We start from the raw sequence: 20,985 nt of genomic DNA on the forward strand, positions 1-20,985 counted from the left end.
TCTATTGAACAATATATCGAAACATGGTTTCTAATCTACGATATCGATATTAATAACAATGTCGAATATCGAAAGGAATATGAATTTATTTAAATTGATAATTTATTTATAAAGTGTTTTTATGTTTTTTCTAATCTTCAATATCGATAATAATAACAATCTAGAATATCGAAATGAACATGAATTTATCAATTCACAATATTAGAAAACTATTTTTAAACTTTTTATAAGATTTTCTTAATATTTTTTAATGAAATATCGTTTCTAATCTTTGATATTAATATTAATAACAATGTAAAACATCGAAAGGAAAATTAAATTATAAAAATACATTATCGATATACGTTTTTTTATCTTTTTATCAAATTTTGTTAATCTTATTATACCAAATATCGACAATTCTATAAAAAAAATATCGAAATATCGAATATTGTATCAATTAGAATATTGTTGGTAATTATCGATATCGATATAAATAACATTATCAAAGATCAAATGGATGTTAAAGTATTGAAACAATATATCGATCGTTTGATAATACAATATCGGAATACTTTTACTAACGTTAGAAATAAATAATTATAAAAATGTCAAATATCGAAATGAATATGATGAATAATCAATATTAAATATCGAAATACTATTATTAAGCTTGAAGATTTTCTTTAACAAAATATCGATATTTAGATTAAATAACATTAGCAAATCTTTGCCATATTATATTTTGGTACGAATATTTCCTCCTGAATATATGATTATAGATATATTACATTGGAGTGTGTATTATCAATATTTCTTTTATTTATATATACTTTTAAGGTGCGAATTTTTTTTTTTTTTTTCTTTTTTTTTTTAGAAACCTATATTTCGATATTATAGAAGAATATCGATATTCCGATATTATCGGTTCCTCGATATCGATATCAAAATATCGGATATCGGAGACAAAATATCGATATTTCGATAATATCGATATCGATATCCCATCCCTAGTATAAGTGAGTAAAGACCTTCTTCCCAGTACCCTATTGGCAGGGCCCACATTAGGTAAGAGCAGATTGTGCAGCAGTTAAGGGGGCCTCCCTTTAAGAATAAAAAAACTGAATTGAAAGTTCAAATCTTACCATCAAAATGATTCAGATGAAAAAAAAACTAAGCAAGCTGAGTCATGAATACATTAATAAGGTAAAAGTGTAGGGATAAACCAACAAGGCTGAATTTCTGTATAATCTGGTGCGGCCTCCTAGTAAAGGTTTGCATCTTGCCTCACTTCATATAAGACCTTCATATAAATGTTGGAGTAGTGTTTGGGACATAGTCTCCACGCCTTCTTTAAATTAATTTTTTCCTCCACAAAAACTATTATGCGTACCACAGACCATATTGCTGAACATTCCTTGTTCTCTTGGTGAATATAGCTCCTACTTATCTTGTTTGAAGATCAGGATAGTTTTATTTGTTTGCTGATGATTCTCTTCAAACACAGCTTCTCACAATTCTTCTCAGGTTATCTATCCAAGTTAAGTTTTCCTGTTTTTCAAAATTGTAAAAAGCTGGCCTTAAAATTTCTTAAAACATGAAATTGTTGATTAAAACAAATTTATCATTTATTTTTAAGCAGTTTTATCAAATCAATAAATATTTTGGTCTACTGCAGTCAAGAATTCCTCTATTTGTCTGTTTTTAGGAGCTTAATTATCCATCTCTGGAATTGGTTCTTTTAATAGGCATTGTCACTTCAATGGTGGAAACTATGGTACATTGCTGTCTACTTATTGTTTATTATTTATCCTTTTTTTAGCACTGAACAAGTGAACTTACATTCATAGCGTTTTATTTTTTCTTTATGAAATAGTTTAAATGTCGGTTTTTTTTGAGAAATATTTAGTGAACTTTTGTTTACCAATAGGGATTTCAAAACACCTATGAACTATTCACCAAACGATTCGGGGGTGTACAGCCCTGACCAACAAGAAGCAGTGGTCACCATCGTGATTTCCCTGGTTCTAGCCCTGGAAATATGTTGGACAACGAGACACCCAAGGTAGGTGAAGATAGCTTCAAACCGTTTATACTAATCATTCGTTTTTTCTTTAATGTATAAACGTACTTTTCAATGTATTAAAACTCTGTGATAAAAATTATAAGCAGTAATATTTTATATTGACACAATCAAAAATAATTCAATCCAATAAAGCTAAACTGGTACAAAATAAACAATACTTTCTGGAAACAGCTACCAGCAGAATAAGGCTGGTCACTCATTTCTGATACCTAAGAAATCTTTCTAAGCTATTTTTCAATTGGGCTGAGACTTTAAGAAGAGACATAGACGCCCAACTTTTCTAGAATAGCTTCAAGAATTAAGGCCTGTTTTAAGGGGAAAATAAGAAAATATTACTCAAGAATTTATCAAAAATCTTATCCGGTCAAAGCAATACCAAATATTAATCCATAATAAATGCAATCCATAAAATATCCCTATTCAGACTAATTAAAATAAATAAAACACTTTGCACTATTTTAATTCTTAAACAACACACAAACAGCCTTTCCTTTGTTTGTCCTTCTTAACAGTATAATGGTAATTATATATTATTTCTAATGTTATGAATTCCAGATAAAATTATAACCCTTTGATACTTCTACTATTTTATTTTAACTCGATGGCAACATTTCAGGCTCTTACAGTCTATTCTCGAGCCTAATTTTTGATGTTACACTTTTTATGTCCATATTCATCAGAGAAGTCATTATTACTTAAAAATAGATTTTCTGAGGATTATGAGGCAGTAAGAACAAATGAGAAGGTTACTCTTATGAATAAATAATTAATCTCTATACTTATAAAAGGGAATGGTTCGAATGTTCATCTACAATAAACTTAAATGTCAACTTTTGAAATATTTGACAGATTTAAAGCTACTGAAATCACTTATTTCTTGGGTAAAAAAAAAACTATGAACAAAATTAATCATTTTTGGCACATAGCTCAGAAAGTATACATTTTTTCTCAGTTATTATACACTAATTGATTAGCTTCTTTCTAAAATAATGAGAAAAAAATATGACTAATTTCTTTAAATGATTTTTTATTTTCAACTAACTTAAGCAACTATTTAAAAAACTAATGATGGTTCAAGTAAATTAGGACAATTTTTTTTATTGAAAGAAAAATCAAATCATATTTGATTTTAGAAACGTCTGTAACCTTTAAATACCATTTTTCAAATAAATTAAAAATTGGGAATTTTTAAAGTTAATTTTTTTTCTTCTACTTATGTCCATTATTCATATAATCATTTATAACTCCTCTGCATTTTATCCAAATCCTATGTTACTACAACCATTGAAAAGCTGAATGTGTGTTTTTTTAAGTGAATGGTGATGAAATTCCATGCAAAAAAAAAATTTATTTCAGACTATTATTTGTGTAGATTCAGCTTTAAAAAAAAATTGTATAATTTAGGAAGCTTCTCCTTGAATTTTGTTTATTTTTTATTATAAATTAAAAGCTGTACATTGCTGAACATTCTAAATAATCATTTGTATGACAGTTACTTACCTGCATCGAGCCTTATTGGACCAATTAGTAATGAGACATGGAACAGTTTTATGGAAACCAGTTTGTGAAGTAAATAGTCACCAGATATTATATTTACCATTTTTTGTTATACATTATTACCATATATTTTTATTATATTGTAATATTAAAAGATTATTTGAAGTAAATGAAAAGAAAATTGATAGTTTTTCACTTATTTCTCATATCTCAGGGCAGGTTTCTAGGCAATCAGAACAGACACTTTAATAACACTTTTATAATTATATATTGAGCAACACTATCCAATTTTTGCTCTTCTATGATGACCGATGGTTTTTGATGATTTCTATTTCACAAATTAACACTGTCTTTAAACAAAGCATTTGGTCCTCTAATTGTTTTTAACACATCTCATCCCGGTGACCCAAAACAAAGAGTCACTTTAACTTTTTTGGATGATTCTAGATGTCTTCTTTTTCTAGATGTTCCACTGAGAGAGACCAAGCATGTTCAGGACCTCCTGCATCTAGGATATGTCCTCTCTTCGGTGCCTATAAAACAAGTGATCTCGAAACCACGTGTCCTGTCTAGAAATCCCATGTAAACATCAATTGTAGCACAACAGTTTTGAGTTTTTGCATATGATCTTCTTTATGAAATTTTTCTTTCTTTTCTTTTTTTTTCTTAAATTTACTGAAACCACTATTATGATGGGAAGTTAAATAAAGTTTTTAAAATATTTGAATCTACTCAACATGGCCTCGATTCTACGGACTTTTGGAAGGAACACACTGCCATCTTGGCTTAGAATGATATCTTTTGTCACTGCTTATTTTACTGATGAAAATTGGTTAGCCTCCTTTTAGGTTTAATACTACAAAGAAACAATATTGAAATGATGTATAACATAAAACATACTAAAAATCTATTATGTTATAAAATCTAATACTATAAATCTATTATTATATTATAAAAACATATAAAAAATAACTATTTACTCATAAAAAAGGATATTACAATATATTGTTATTTACAACTATAAACTATATAGATATTATCAACAATTATTTAAATTATTAATCCAATCTGAATAAAAATAAGAATGCATATTTAATTTTAACCTGACATATTAATTGATTTGAAACTTTCAATTAATCTATATACATCTCGAACTCTAGCAATTATGAAACACTGCCAGGTCTGCTAGTATATTTAATATAATGACTTGTAGGAAGATTATGGGCATGAAAAGCCTTACACCAATAATTTGACTTGAGAATAGAAAAGTAGAGTCTGGAAACATCTTCAAGGAGTCTAAAATAAAATATTAGAAGTATCAATCAAGGATTATAATTTTCCTGAAATTAATAATATAAAAAAAAATACAGTGCAGTACTTTGTAAGAAAGTACTGTTACTAGACCAATGGTTGTGCAAGTAGGTGATTTGGTCAGAATCACACTCGACCACCAGATTTTTATCCAATTAAGGGTATCCATTTTATGAGGCTGGGTGGACCCCGGAGAGTTCCAGAACACACAGGGCTGACTCATGGTTACTGTGAAATAGAAAATAATTATATGCCCCAGCCGGATTCGAACTCGGGTTCTTAGAGTTTGTAGCAGGGCCTTACCAATGTGCTACCCACTCCCAAATTAATAATAAATAAACTAATTTTTTTAATAACTAAGTTTTTTTTTTATTATTATACCTTCTAATTATTTTGTCTTATGACTCGTCCCTAGTAATTGTATTTGTATGTTTTTCCCATATGGTCTCTGTTTTTTATTTTAAAACTCTAGAGTTATTAAATATTAGTTGATTTATAGAAAAAATTATAAATAGTATAAATAATATAATTTTTGTAGTTCTCATGAGAGATCTATGAATAAATTAAATGTTCTGCAAATACACAGAATAAAAAACATGAGCACAACTTTTTTTTTTTAAATAATCCCTAAAAATTGGCCTGAGACTGATAATCATTCAGACATCCTTAACTCTTGAATCTCCTATTCATTTCAAAACCATTAACTTGTTGAAACCTCTTAATAATAATAAAATTAAAATCTATACAGCTACAACCCATGAAGAGTCAAGAACTCAGTATTTTGTAAGGAAGTACTGTTTTTGAACAATAGTTCCATAAGGAGGTGATTTACTCAAGATTACAATTGTAAAGAAGTACTTTTTTATTACCATTACCCCCTGCTTGGATATTTCTGACATATGGATGGAGGCATCTACAGGTTACTACCCCATTCTAACCATAGTGGATGGTCAAGTTTTAATTGCGTTGATCCTCACCAAATAAAAGTCGACTCCAGGCTGGATTCGAACAGCCACCACTGCAGTTCTGAGGTTATTGAGACCTATAGGCATAGAGTTAAGGTCAACTCCCTCCACAAACTTATACAATGAGGTGATTTGTTCAAGATCAAGCTTAACCTTTTTTTTTTCCCAATAAAGGCTGGATGGACCCTAGGAGGGCTCCCAAACCCCCAGGGTTGATTCATGCCTACAGTAACAGATTAATAATTATGAATGTCTTTTAAATGAAGGAGGTGATGAGTGGTACAAAGTGAAATTAATTATTTCATTCATATTTTTTTTCTGTTGGCTCTACAGACTTTATAGATCTTTGGCCGCCTAAACCAGCTTTCGCCATGCCTGTCTTTCTTGGGCTACTGTTTTCAAGTTTACTGCATGCAGCTCTTTCGCATCTTTGTTGATTCTAAGATATAAATATTTATTTATACATAAATCTGTAATCTAAAAAGTTTATCATATTACCACAGCAAGTTTAACATTAGGGAATTAGTATAATGATAAACTGGATGGTAAATGTTGTATTCTGAACATGATACAAGGAACTTACATATAAGGAAAGATCTTTTATATTACTTATTAAAAGTTATTACAATATTTCTTTATTTCCTTAAGGATTATAAATATATTTATTGTATTTTTAAATACCCTCTTTCTGAGAATGAAATAAAATTGTTTTGCATTTTTCTTTTTAATTTATACGGCCCATGTCATTTTATTGAGCACTAGACTAAGTATCTGCTTTGTAAATTTGTTTTATGTTAGATAGAAAAATATATATATAATTGATACTCAAAAAGTAAACTACCTACATGAATGAAATTCAACATATCCTTCCCATCAAATTTTTTTTATTGTTGTCTACTTTTAAGCATATTTTATCGCTAGTGGATACAGAGCTTTATTTTGAGGTGTTCTAAGAAAAGACTCTTGATTTTGAGTAGAATTTATTTACCTATAATCATACACATACAAATTTCTAAGTATAACTGATTTGTATTATTATGAATAATATTATAAATAATTTAATAAATTAATTGTTATACCCTATATAGGTGAGATATGACTGATGTCCACTTTTCCTGAAAAAACGCATTACTGTTTTATTTCTTTTATATTTAAATAAAGCTAATAACATGATAATATTAATGTTTACTAATCGGATTTTAGCTTAATCACAAAATTTGAAAAGCTATGTGAGCTTATCTCATATTTCTAGTATCATTCTATTTTAATAAATCTATGTATTATATTTACATTATGTTATACCAATAAAAGTATTTAACTCATTCAATCCACTGAGTATTGTATTTCCACATGACTTTGTATTCTTATGGCCTTTACTGGCTGTTGATGTTATGTATACTCCTGTCCAGATGTTTAAATCTAAGGTTTGTGAAGTCTCAAAATTTTATAAACGAACTTCAGTACGACCATCTCACCTTTAAGAAACAAGGGGACAGTCCATTGACTATCATTTGTGCCTATATATTTTCTGAGTGTAAAATTTTAATAAGATGGTAAACTTTTTGAAACGAAGAAGACCAATTTGTTTTATTAGTTGTTGAATCCTTGTTGAATACTTCTATACATTGTTTTAGTTGATATCAATACTTTTGATTCAATCAATCTTTTCTATGTGTGATTTCCTAAATAAAGGAATAGAAACTTATTTTTGAAGAAATTGAAAGCATTTATTTAGGTCTAGGTGTGTTAATCAATGAAAAGGATTAATTATCACAGCTCTATGCTATAGAATGAGACATTCAGAAAAAAGTTCTCCAAAAAATAAAATGAAATCGGAATTTTTCATGGATGCACATTGCAAGTTGTAGTTAAAATTAACTGACATCTCATTGATTGTTTGATGGTTTTATCATTAAAATCAGCTAAATGTTTTAAATCCTTTTCATAATAATTTAAAGTTATAATCAAGTAAACAGAGTGCTTCTTCCATCTCATTCCTTCCTATCAATCCTTAGGAAACTTCATGTACAATCATTATGATTTTGTTCCTCTACAAATTTTTTTTCATATAGGACTTTAATGGAAGTATCTCTATATATGGAATCTATATAAATCTATATATGGAAGTATGGAAGTATTTATGGAAGTATCTGGATGTATCTACTTTTGTTTAATTGTGATTTTATGCAGTGCAAATATTTATATATACGCAATGAGGAACCAAAAAATATTTTTGCAAAATTCTAGTTCATAAGCTATACAGATAATGTTTTTATTTTGTAGCGAAAACCCGAATAGTGATGTAGAGAAACGCCAGTGATATCTTGAAAGTAAATTTATTTTAAAAGTTAAACTCAAAATCTGAATCGTTCTCAAAATGAAAAATGATCAATAATTGAATCATACGTTAACTGATACATGTTTTGTGGGGTACAGCACCCGATGTCTTGGCAGGTAAGCAAAGATGGTCGAACGATGATTGGTCACATGGTACTGAAGAAGAGTCTTCGAGAGGGTATTGGTTCAGCATCCAGTGCTTCAATCCTTGGCCTGAAAGTGGTGGGAGGAAAACTCTTGGAGAGTGGTAGTAGGGGAGCTCTCATCGAAAAAGTTAAGAAGGGGAGCATAGCAGACATTGATGGACAATTAAGACCAGGTAATAAACTAAAATATTTCAGATTTTATTATCATGTTTGAGCTACTGATTAATAATAATCTGCTATATTTCTGAATAGCATTAGTTATTGATTTGGTAAATATATTATCAAAACATTTTCATAAACTTATTTTCACGATGATAGATAATCTTATTATACATTAATTCTGTTTCTTCCCTATAAATTTCTATTTTTATCATTAGTAGTTTCTGTTGTTGGTTATTATTCAGCCGGGGTCTGTGTCTATACTCTTTTAACTTGTGTATGTATGGATCCCAAGTTTCTCTCCAGCTATGCCCAAACTACATTATTATATAGTACAGATTACTCTCTGAAATTTACTTTTAATTACTCTTTGTGTCTTTTTTTAATGCAGTTTTCCATAAGATTTTCTTCATGTACCTTTCTCTGAGATTTCTTCATCACTAGTCATTTAATAATAGAGAGTCATAAAAATGACAAATTACATTTTCTTGGAAATCTGAAATTCAAAATTATTAAAAGAAGAAATGAACTGTAATATTAGTAACTTTAGGAGAAAACATTCATTTAACATTTTATATTGAAATTTCTAAAGACTTAAGATTACTTTTCTCATTATCTTTGAAAATATGTTTAAGTTATATAATGAAATCTCTCATATATAAAGTATCAAATAAAAAAAATAAATTGATTTATTTGTAAATATTTTATATTGATTAATAGTCTATTCTCCATAAGCATTTGCATCAAAAAGCCTATTGATAAGCTGTTATTATTTGTAATTTCTTCTTGTGATTGTGGATGAAGAACTAAGGTGGAAGACATGTTCCAACCACTTGCAGATTTAAATTTAATCAAACATTTAAGAACCTCCGCACTATCCTTGATGTATCTAAGATAACTGTTTTTTGAGCATCTCTTAACACGTGGAGTGATAATGCCATTTCATCTGTTCCTACCACTGGTGACTTCGGGATCAGCTCACTCGTCAATATTATAATTTGTGTTACCACAACACATTCTAAATAGTATAGCTCCTTTATCTCAGTCACCAATTCCTGATATTTGTGGAACTTCTCACCCATAATTGAGCTAATACTGTTATCCTTAGGAATCGCAATATCTACTATCTTACCTTTCTTATCTTTCCTGTTTATTATTATATGGCACTACAGTCCTACAAGAACCCGGGCCTCATTCACCACAGCCAACCAATCTTCACTTTCTTTTGCTTTCTCTCTCTCTCTCTCTCTCTCTCTCTCTCTCTCCATCTTCTAATACTCTGGAGGCCTTGCTTACCATCTGGCAACCGGTTTCCCATTGAGCATCTTTTTGGGTATTCTCTCCATATCTCCTATTCATCTTATTCGGGTTGTTTTTTACTAATTTCACAATGTTGAGTTCTCCCAACAACCAATGTTCCATTAGCTCTCCACTCCTTTTTCTTCTTCTTCAAATCCCATTCTGACCAATCCCATATTCTTCTCAATAACTTTTTCTCCCATGAGTTAAGCATCCGTTCTGATTTTATTGTCAAGGGCCATGTTTCACACCCAAACTTAACCATTAGCCTTATGATGGTTTTATAGGTGATGACTTTTATTCTTCTTTTAATAAGCAACTGGTTGATATAGCATTAAGATGGGCTTATGGTGATTTTACATAACAATAATCATGTTTCAATCAATTTATTATCCAGCAAGAAGTAATATTAGATTTATATTTTCAGGTGATGAAGTTCTTGAGTGGAATGGGCGATCATTAAAAGGAAAAAGCTTTCAAGAAGTTTATGATATTATTGCTGAAAGCAAGCATGAACCTCAAGTTGAGCTAGTAGTTTGCCGCTACCAAACTAATCGCCACCCTCGCCTTCCATACCCTCCAGTTCAGAGTCATAAGGGTGAGTACATTGATTATTAGTGGAGCATGAATTTATTTATATTTAATTTTGACCTAATACATGTTGAATCCCCTTTTGTATGTGTTTGTGTATATACAATAATCTTTAATATTATTTTTAATAAAATGAGCCAATTGTTTACTCTCACCCTCATCCTAAGCCTTGGTCCTCATTAAATCTTTATGGGATGTGATTATCTTGTCTACAGATCTTGGATCAATGACATAGATTCTCTGGTATCTTGTTGTAATCCATGTCTCTCACTCTGAAGCCTTCACTCACTACTGATCTTGGATATTACATGCAAAAAGTTTAATTCTAAAAATTAAAGTGAAACTTCTCAAAAAATTCATAACATCAAGTAATTGTTACTGGAACAGACTACTGCTGAAATATGGAAAGTTCTCCAAATTCCAAAAATGCTGTTAATTATTACAAAATGGTTTTTAATTTAAATTAATGGTTTATTATATCAGTAAATAACAACCAATAAAAAAACATTTCAGAATCATTATTCTAATATCAAAAAAAAGTTTGAAACTTTGGACGATTGTAATGTCAAGTCCTGAAAATCATAGCAGAGGTGACATTTGATCTCGTTGCCAAATCTCAAATATCTGGTCTGCCCAATCACACCTGGTCCTACCAATTTGCCTGCTAAGAGGTATACAATCATTTTTTGCTGTATCTTCACTTGATCCAATTGGATTTTTATTTTAGTTTATCTTATTTGAGGAATTTATGTTTGAAATGAACATTATAATGAGATGTAGTATTTTTGAATTATTTGGAAAACTAATAAATGGTTAATAGGTATCCATAGGGAACTACCACAAAATAATTTTTAAAAAATTTCAATACATGGGTACAAATTGGAGGAAGATAGTCCATAAAGGTACCAAAATTGTAAAAAGAAAACTATTTATTGTTAACCAACGTTTCGCCCTACTTTGCAGGGCTTCGTCAGAGCTGATAAGAATGAAGTTCTGTTACCAACTTCATTCTTATCAGCTCTGAAAAGTGGCTCCAATCTATTTCATAGGGTCAATTATCTTCTTCAAATATGGGTACAAAGTTTGATATCATATTTTTTACAAATGCAGGAGAGAAATTCTGAACATTATGTTTGAAATAAAATTAAATGAAATAAAAAATAGTTTATTATTCCGACTAAATTATAAAAAACAAAACAAAAAGGTCTGTATTATTGTAATATCGAATTAGATTGGTGAAGTAAAAGGTAATTAAATATAAGCGTTTAAAATGAGGGAAGGGTTGGTACATGGCATATGTTAGAGGGAATGGAGTTCCAGTGATATGCAGCTGATGAATGATTTATTAAATGCAGCAGTTAGTTCAGTGAGGTGGAGGGTGATGTCAGATAAACGGGACTTGGTAGTATGGGATTGGATTGAGAATTTGAATTGCAAGTTTTCTTGGATATAGGAGGGGTGTTGAGTACTAATTACTTGGAATAGAAAGGAACCTAGGAAATATTGGCATCGGAAGGATGGATATAGCCATTGCAGCTCGGCTGAGTTATGTGGGTATCCCTGGTGAACCCGAAAATAAATCGTAATTTTCCTCTGTCTTCATAAACATTTTTATATTCGGGTAAATTTTTCATCCATAGTCTACTCTTGAAAGTTATGATTTTATCATGGTCCTCAAAAATACTGCTTATATTCTAATAAGTTAACTTTTTCTCTTTTCTTCAATCTATACCATAAAGTATTAAATAAATTTTTATTAAAAACAAAGCTTTATATAACAAACTACTTTTTAAGTTCAAATTAAAACAAGCGACTCCAGTTTAAAACGCAGTTTAGATTGAAATGAATTATCTATTTTTAACCATTAAATTTTGGCTTGTAAAATGAATTTATAATTTAGTCACTACAAATTATCTGTTTTATAAATAAGCTTTTCAGAAAATCAATGTATTCTCCCATCAGCCTTTTTCATACATGCTGCCATAGTTGCGCCTCACAACGTTTTTATTCAAATACCTTGAGACTATTAGCATCTATTGCTGTGAAGCACTATATTTCAGAGCCATAAGAAACCATTGGTCCCATTAAGGCTTTATATAGTTTTATCTTGTATTGTGAGGAGTCAAGAAGCAAAAGAGTTCTGTAGAAGACTCTGTTGCCAGCCATTATCCGTTTGGTAATTTCTTTGCTTACTGAGTGTCTACAGCTAACGGGAAATCCAAGGTAGGTGAAAGATGGTACGTTTTCTAACACGAGGTTATGCTCACAAGAGTGTCATTACTCCTAATCTTTCTAAGGGAAATTTCCTTATACTTCCTTCATTTTTTGTTGCCTACTTCTGCTCCTGTTCTAACAATTTCACAGACTTCTTTAAGTGCATTTGCACTCCTAGCACAATGCTAATATCATCCAAAGATCTGCTGACTTGCTATACCTATCCATCACTGTTCTGGTTTTAATGGCTAACCTGTCGTATAGATATTCTAGGAATTGGTAGCTGAATCTGAATCATTAAATAATTAATTTTTTTATTTTCTTCTATATGATTTATAAAAGAGTTTAGGTAAGTGATTTTGTTTTACTGGATATCAGAGCTCATTTTTTTATATATACCAACTTAGTAAGATCTTGGGTAGTCAGTGCAAAGTTAGTGAGCATGTTCTCTAATGCTATATTTGTAGTTTTCAATATATATTTTTTCTTAATTAAAAATATGTAAATATATATAATATTAACATTATATACACTAATACTATGTATAACTGAATTCTTTTAATATCTATTTTAAAACATTTGTATAATAAGATTTACAATATGATCTAAAACAATAGGGCTGTGAAATTAAATGAATTTTCATTTTTGAGGATTACATTTAATTGATTAAATATGAGGTATTTTCTACTGGTACATCTGATAAAATTGTATATATTTAATCATTCTTTTGTACATTTATTCAATTATTATGTTCACATTTAAGTTTTAGTTTTAAAAAAAATAGTCATGCCACATTATACAAAATTTAATTTATTCTAAACAGACCTGGAAAATATAAAACAAAAAATAATATTAATAAACTAATAAAAAATAAAACTATGACTAAATTGTATCCATGGTGATTTATTTATAGTTTTATTTATTACTAATTTTTCCTAGCTTTAATTCTAAATAATACTCCATGCTTAGTAAATTTGAGTAGTTTTTTATTTTATTGTGATTTTTTGTCCTGTCAAATCAAAATCCAACTTTTTGTAGTATATATTTTAGACTGCTTTAAAAATTTATAATAAATTAAGCTAATGGTAGTGTTAATATTTTTATTTTAATATATCTTGTTTCCTACATGTATTTTTTTCTATTGGTCTTTGATATTGTTCTACTTCTTCTCATGAATGATATCTACCAAATACATTTTTATTACTTTGCTTCTATTTTTTTCTTAGTAAACAATATTTCTTAGAAAATGCAGTTAATGGGCACTTATTCATAATTTCAATATATATGAAAACTTTTCTTAATTTGTATACTTTATAAAATGACTTTTTTTAAATATTTTGTTTTTTTATTCTTACCTAATTAATTTGTGTTGAAAATTTTAATCTTCATTAAAAATATTTAAATGTTAGCTTTGCTCATCATTGAGACCACAATATTTATAAAGAATCACAATTATGAACGTTTCAACAATTTTAAATTATTAATATTAAAAAACAAAATAATCAAGTGTTCTAATTAACTTTTAATATTTTTTAATGTTACAGGTTTTATTTACTATTAAGGTTTCCATCTACTTTTATCTTCAAATGCTCCCTTGAACTAAATTGTTTTTTTGTTTTAGACAAGCTGGCTACCTTTCTAGGAGATTTTATTCTATTTTAATGAATAAATATATCTTCATTTTCAGATCAAATTTCCTTTAGTTTCTTTTGTTGTTGTTGCATGACTGTAATAAATTAAGACTTTCAACTTCATTCTCTCTTACCAACAGAGCATATTTTTCCTTATAGTTTTATTAACCTGTAATCCTTTGTGTTTATTGAATTTTACTATTATTTATTATGTTTGCTTTAGTTTTTAATACCATTAACTGTATTTGTATTATACATATTACTCCCATAGATCATATATTCAACTTCATTGTAATGAATTGTGTATGTTATGTAAATGTGTGTGTATGTTTCTGGGTTTCTATGTAGTAAAGTGATCATGTAGATTGTAAGAGACTGACATTTTTTTTCATTTATCATTCTTAATTTTTTAATCCATGTGTATTAGTATATTATACCTTTATAACCGCAATCCAATTCATCAGTTCTGTATGCTGCAGAGTTTCTGTCAGCATAAGTTCAGTTTATGTGTAAAGTAGTGTATCCAGAAATACACACTGTGTTAGTAGTGAAAGTTATTTTTCAAAAATTATTTTTACTATAGAATTTGACTATCTTAATTCATCAGAAATTGTTTATGTAATTGAGACTATTTGATAACATGGCTTAAAATTTTTTGTAATGGAAATCACCTATCAGTTTAGTTGCTGCCTTTGAGATAGTTTGACTGAGATGCAATTATTTTCTGTCCTATTATTCTTTATAGTTCATGGCCATTATTTATTTATACTTCACTTTTTTGTGTTTGTCTTCATGAGAACAAAGCTCATACGATCATATCATAATGTGTATATATGAAATACAGTTTCTTTTCTTCTCTAATAGAGAAGTATTTTTTCCCATTGATTTTGGTCATTGATCTTTCACAGTTTTCCTACATTCCCTTTGTCCCTAACTCTGTCCATTAGCCCAACTATCTTCCATAGTTATCAAAAAGTTCAAAACGAACACCATAGTCTATATATATGTGGTATATGGGATTATTTATTGCATAGATTAAATTGAAGTATTATCGATTATTTGAAAAAAAAGAAAAATGTAAACTTATTTGTAACTACCAGTCCATCATAAAGGACAGAATTCTTCCTGCACTTGTTAGTAGCTAAGTTATCACCAATTTATTAACATAAAATAAAGTTAAAATTAATTTATTTGATCCAGTGGGTTTGTTTGAAAAAAAAATCCTTATTAAAAAATAAATGGTATAATTATAAAATAATTATTACAATAAATTATAAAAATAAATAATGATTATAAAATAATTAACCCTTCCTGTGATCAAAGGTAAATTAGAACACTATCAAGTCTGCTCCATTTGTTAATCTATGCAAATGAGTTGGCAAATCAACTAGTGGTTAGATACTTTTAATATGTATGAATCTTTGTTACTGTTCTAGTTCATTTATTGATTCTATGTCTTCCTGAATCTAACTATACTTTTTAAAGTGAGAACATCTTTTTCAATACGTTAGAAAAACTAATAAAATATTGCTGTTTCTGGCCAATTGTGGTTCTAAGACAGCTGGGGTTCCAGAAGCAACATTTATTTTGTTTTTATGTATCTCTATTTTATTTTTATCATATATCTATTGGTTCCTTATTGGAACTGACCTAAAGTTCTAAGAAATGTATTACCTATCTATTTAAACCAAGAACTAGATTGTTTTTCTACTTCTCTTTATCACTGATTGTGATACCACCGAAGCCTGGCCGCGTACGCCACACATATGTTGCTTGTTCAATAAGGCCAAAAGTTGGTACCTGCTCTGAGGTACTCGGCAGTACTTATCTAAAATGGTGGTCATTTGACCATTTGAGCCACTGTGAGTTGGTATTGACTGACTGATAAACTGATTTCTCCTCAACCCAGTTTTATCAATATATAGCAGTATCCATAAAGAAAAAATGGTGATTTATATATATATACATTTTATTTTATATACAAATGTTATTTATACATCTAGAAAATAATAGTAATTAATCCATGTCATAAAGCTTGCTGTTGACAAGTATCCATTGACAACCACTTCTGATTGAGATAAGTCCTTTTAAGCTAGGGAAGCTATTATAAAAAATTATATTTGCTTCTTGATTGGGCTCATATTAGCTTTAATACATCAAATCTGTACTAATATATAAGAGTTTGTTTGGATGCACTAATTTTGGGAACAAACAGTGTGGTTTTAAAAACTATTTTTGTGTTAGACAGGCTGTTTCTGAGAGAAAGGCTTTAGGCTTTATGATATCTGGTTACGACCTGTATGAACTTATTATACTTATTATGTTTTGTATTTATACTTTTTAACAAATCGTCAAACTCTCATGTGTATGGAACAATCATACTTAGTCCAAATTGTATGGCGGTGGGGAGGGTAAGGGGAAACCTATGCACAGCTGGTTAACTATTTATCATAAGTTAACAATGTGATGCCTTTTTGATTTCATGTTAATTTTAAATCCCTTATCACCTATTAAAACTCTTAGTATTGAATTTACTAGGTGCTCCTTTGTTGTATGACGTATGGTGTGTGTAGTTTGTCATAGTAATCTATTGTAAAAGATACTTTAGATTGTGAAAATGAATGTATATTTCATACTATGTTTCAGAAACTAAATTTATTTTTTACTTTTCCTGGTATGTTTTATTGTATAACATGTTTTATTAGTTAATTATAAATTTTATTTCTAGATGTTTACGATGTCCGTAAAGATAAACCTAGTGTACTTGTAACTTCACCTGGTTCCCCAGATATTCATGGGCATAGTCAAAGAATAAGGCCTCGTCATTCTCCCAATTCAAATGTAGGAGGCAGAATACAGGTAAAAATTTGTTTATTCTAATTTTAACCCTTTGACGACTGGAGAGTCCAGCAGAGTTCTAGCTACCACCTTTAGAACATATGCCATTCTAAGGAACGGAGCAATCTCAATGCATTTTACAGCCTTCTTTTTCTCATTTAAACAAATTTTATTTTATTTTAGTGACGAAAATGGAATAGATTTGTTTATTGATCATTATTAATTTTTTTTTTATATTACTCTCCATATTTCTAGAGATAAAAACAGTTGAGGATTTTTTTTATGACCATTTACACTTTCAATTGGCTGTACAGGCTAATATCAGTAAATTGCAACCATTTGCGGTTTCATCAATTGTCAAAAAGCTATTTGACTTAGAAAGATCGAACAACACCATTTTAAAGGCAATGTTTTAGATAAAAAAATATGTTGTGTGGATTTAATTTATTTTTAATTCTAATATGATAAAGATTGACTCAAAGTTTAACTTTCAAATTTAAAAATTTCAATTTTTCTATGAGAAGGAATATTATATAAACAACTTACCTCTTAATAGCAGTCCAACTTTTTTATTTATTTTAGAACCTAGTTTATTAGCAGTTTTGAATTGTCTTCAAAAATATTTTTTGAGGTTTGATGGAAACATCCCAAGGTCTCTCAGTTCACTATAAACTGACATCATATCCAATATAGTGGTTAGAAAATGTAATATAAATCCTCTAAATCACCACTACATACTGCTGCATTGGTTGAACTATCTTGAAAACATACTGTTTCCAACTGTCAAAGATTAAAAATTACATAAGCAGTGAACTGCCTACAGTAGTCCATTGGGACCACCTCTGTAAATACTTGTACTTTAATCAACTGTCGTCAAAGGGTTAATACTCAAAGTATTGACATATGAAATTATATTTAATTTATTAATTATTGTTTTTAAAAACTTTTATGAATTTATTTTCCTTTCTCCTTATTTAAATGATGGTTATTTTCTTCTAGGTGAAACTTTGGTTTGATTCTGGTGCCTTGCAATTGGTTGTAACTTTAGTCTGTGCAGCAGGTCTCATACCTAGAAGTAATGGACAACCAAGAAATCCTTATGCCAAATTATTTTTACTTCCTGATAGGAGGTTAGTTTTTAGTTTATTCTGTAAAATATCCTTCATCCAGAATGAAAGAGGCACAACTGAAAATTTTTAACTTTGCAAATTTCAATAGTTTGACCCCTATCATTACATAGGAATAAGTCTTTCTTCAAATATCAGGTCAAACCAAAAGGCACGATAGATGTTCTACTATCAACACATAATACCCTAGGGGTTTCTAAGTAGAACTTAGCTTGTTTCTTTTGTTCATTTTAGCAAAAAAATATTTTTGAATAGTGCACCTTTCATTGGATGTGTGTTTATTATCTAAAATATATAAAAAAATAACATTTATGACTTTACTATACAATCATAAAAAACCATCATGGTATTTAATTGTCTGTTCACCCATCAATCCTTTATTTGTATTGTGAAGTTTAGAAATCTGTTAGAATATGACGATATCGTCATAAAAAAAAAAACTGGAATGTTACTATGAAATAATTTTATTTTCATGATATTAACTATATTTTCTTAAATATATCTCTACCCCATGCTACAGTGGTGTAGTGTAGTGGAAGGGGAGAGGTCGAAATTTCATAATAAATAATAATAATATCTTTTAAACATTTGAACCTTTTCATTTCATGAATTTTTTATTTGTAACCCATACGATAAATATGATTGTTCTTGCCTCTAAAACGAAAAAGTTCTTCAGAACTTTGGCATATTTAAGTCTTTTAAATTGAAATAAAAAAAATAAGGGGGCAATTTTTTATTATTTTAGATATATATATTCAAGTTGGGAAATCTAGCCATAATATGGTTGTTCTGGCCTCAAAAAAGAAAAAGTTTTTTAAAATTACTGTATTTCTTAAGAACTTTTTTTTTTTTTGAGGCCAGAACAACCAATTTATGGCTAGATTTCCCTATGGCTAGAGCAGTGGGGATACAGATATCTATACCAGCATATATGCAGCTAGAGCAATGGAGGTATAGACATCACTACTCACAAATATCGAGTTAGAGCGGTTAAAGGGTCAAAATGATTCCTATTGCTTTGAAACATGAAATAAAACTTTGAGTTTGATTAGAGGAAACTTTTTCAAAAAATAGATTAGTACATATCAATTTGGTCCTTATTTATTTTATTTTCTCAATTATTTCACACATTATTTTTTTGAATTATGTTAAAAATTAAATTTTGTTTATTTTCTAAACTCCTCTGCATGTCAAATTGAAGCAAATTATAAATTTTTTAAAACAGATTTTAATTTTTTGTTCAGTGAGAAATCTAAAAGGAGAACAAAGACATTAGCTAATACAAATGATCCAAAATGGAATCAAAGCTTCGTCTATTCTTCTGTAAGGCGTGCTGACCTCAAGCTAAGGGTTGTGGAAATCACAGTTTGGGATTACGTTCGCTATGGTGCTAATGACTTCCTTGGAGAGGTAAATGTGGCCTATTTAGTATTTTGATTTAAAATTATTAAACACTTTTCTGACTTTGTAAAATCAACCTTCATAAATAATAAATAAATATATCTAGAAAAAATAAATTTTAAACATTTATTGTTATAAGCTGTTAAAATTTTATATTTTATTTCAGGTTTTAATAGAGTTAAGTGTAGCACTGTTGGAAAACGAAGCTGAATGGTTCCATTTAAGTGCACATGATGAAATTATAGCTCCCCACGTAAGTTCTTGCATTTAAAATAATACAAATCTCTCTGTTATGCTTTTTTTTCTTTAGAAAGTAAATCTGTTTACTTATAGTTTCATAAACTTCATTGATTTCAAATTTATTTGCTCCATAATTTTATCTGAATCAGAAACCCCAAATTCACAAATATCTTGACAAAAAAATATTCAGAGGAAATGCAAATCTAACCATCATATTGTTCTATCTAGTGATGAGGATGTGTAATTGAAAGGTATTTTACCATTTGGTGTTGTTCATTTTCATTTTAATCAGGGCCAGATTGCCCAGCGCTAGGCATGTACAAGGTCTCACACTTATAGGAGCCACATCATCATCATCATTATCCATGGCGCTACAACTCTTTGTAGAGTCAAGGTCTCCTGCAGCTTGATCCGTCAGTCTTCTCTATTGGTTGCCGCTGCTCTCCAATTGCGGATTCCATCGCTGCCACTCCATCAATCTATCAGTGGCGGTGTCTTCCCACTCTCCTTGTCCCATAGGCATAGGAGCCACAGGCTAAGATATAAAAAAAATTAAACTGAGTTGAAAGTTTTATATCCCAGTTTTAGATTAAGTAACTACTACACTTGACAAATTTGAAGTTATGTTAATAGAGTAAGGAAAAGGTTTAAGCCTACAAGATTGGATTTTTTAGTAACATGGGGCCTCACAGTAAAGATTTACATTACACAGGACCTCGTATCAGCTAAGCCTGACTGTTTAAAATATTCTTCCAAATGTCACATAGCACCTTTAATCTTTAATTATAATTGTATAAATTCTTTATATTATAAGAAGTGATAAAGGAGTTGAATCCTTTTAAATAACACATTAGTAGATGAGTTGTATACCCATTTATACAAGCGATTGTGAATATATATTTGATTTATTTTCCATTTATCTTTTTCTAGACTATGGATATTGAACGAGATCTAGATGTTGTAGTAACGCCTACAGAACATCTTTCTCCTTCAACAACGTCACGATTATCTGACTCTGATCCTTCAGATCTTGATGATTCAAGAGAACGAAGGGTTGCAGACGGTGCTTCCATATCTTCAGTTGGCAGTTCAAATAGGTTTGCTCCTATATTTCATTTTATTTTTATCAATTTGAAATGTAAAAAAAAAATTCAGTACATTTCT

The 20,985-nt window shown here is 29.3% G+C and overlaps 1 protein-coding gene across 1 annotated transcript in view; it reads left to right on the top strand.

Moving 5' to 3' along the window:
• The window catches only part of Rim (Rab3 interacting molecule), a gene marked incomplete in the record, with an annotated part of 186,328 nt that overhangs the window by 113,389 nt on the left and 51,954 nt on the right, over positions 1 to 20,985 (top strand). Inside the window, 7 exon segments of the mRNA XM_067045239.1 lie at positions 8,275 to 8,494; positions 10,207 to 10,377; positions 16,944 to 17,074; positions 18,053 to 18,183; positions 19,425 to 19,590; positions 19,748 to 19,834; positions 20,752 to 20,918. Of these exon segments, the coding sequence (XP_066901340.1) occupies positions 8,275 to 8,494; positions 10,207 to 10,377; positions 16,944 to 17,074; positions 18,053 to 18,183; positions 19,425 to 19,590; positions 19,748 to 19,834; positions 20,752 to 20,918 (1,073 nt within the window).

Source organism: Halyomorpha halys, unplaced genomic scaffold, assembly GCF_000696795.3.
Source record: "Halyomorpha halys isolate HHAL.00 unplaced genomic scaffold, Hhal_1.1 Scaffold760.1, whole genome shotgun sequence".
Lineage (NCBI taxonomy): Eukaryota > Metazoa > Arthropoda > Insecta > Hemiptera > Pentatomidae > Halyomorpha > Halyomorpha halys.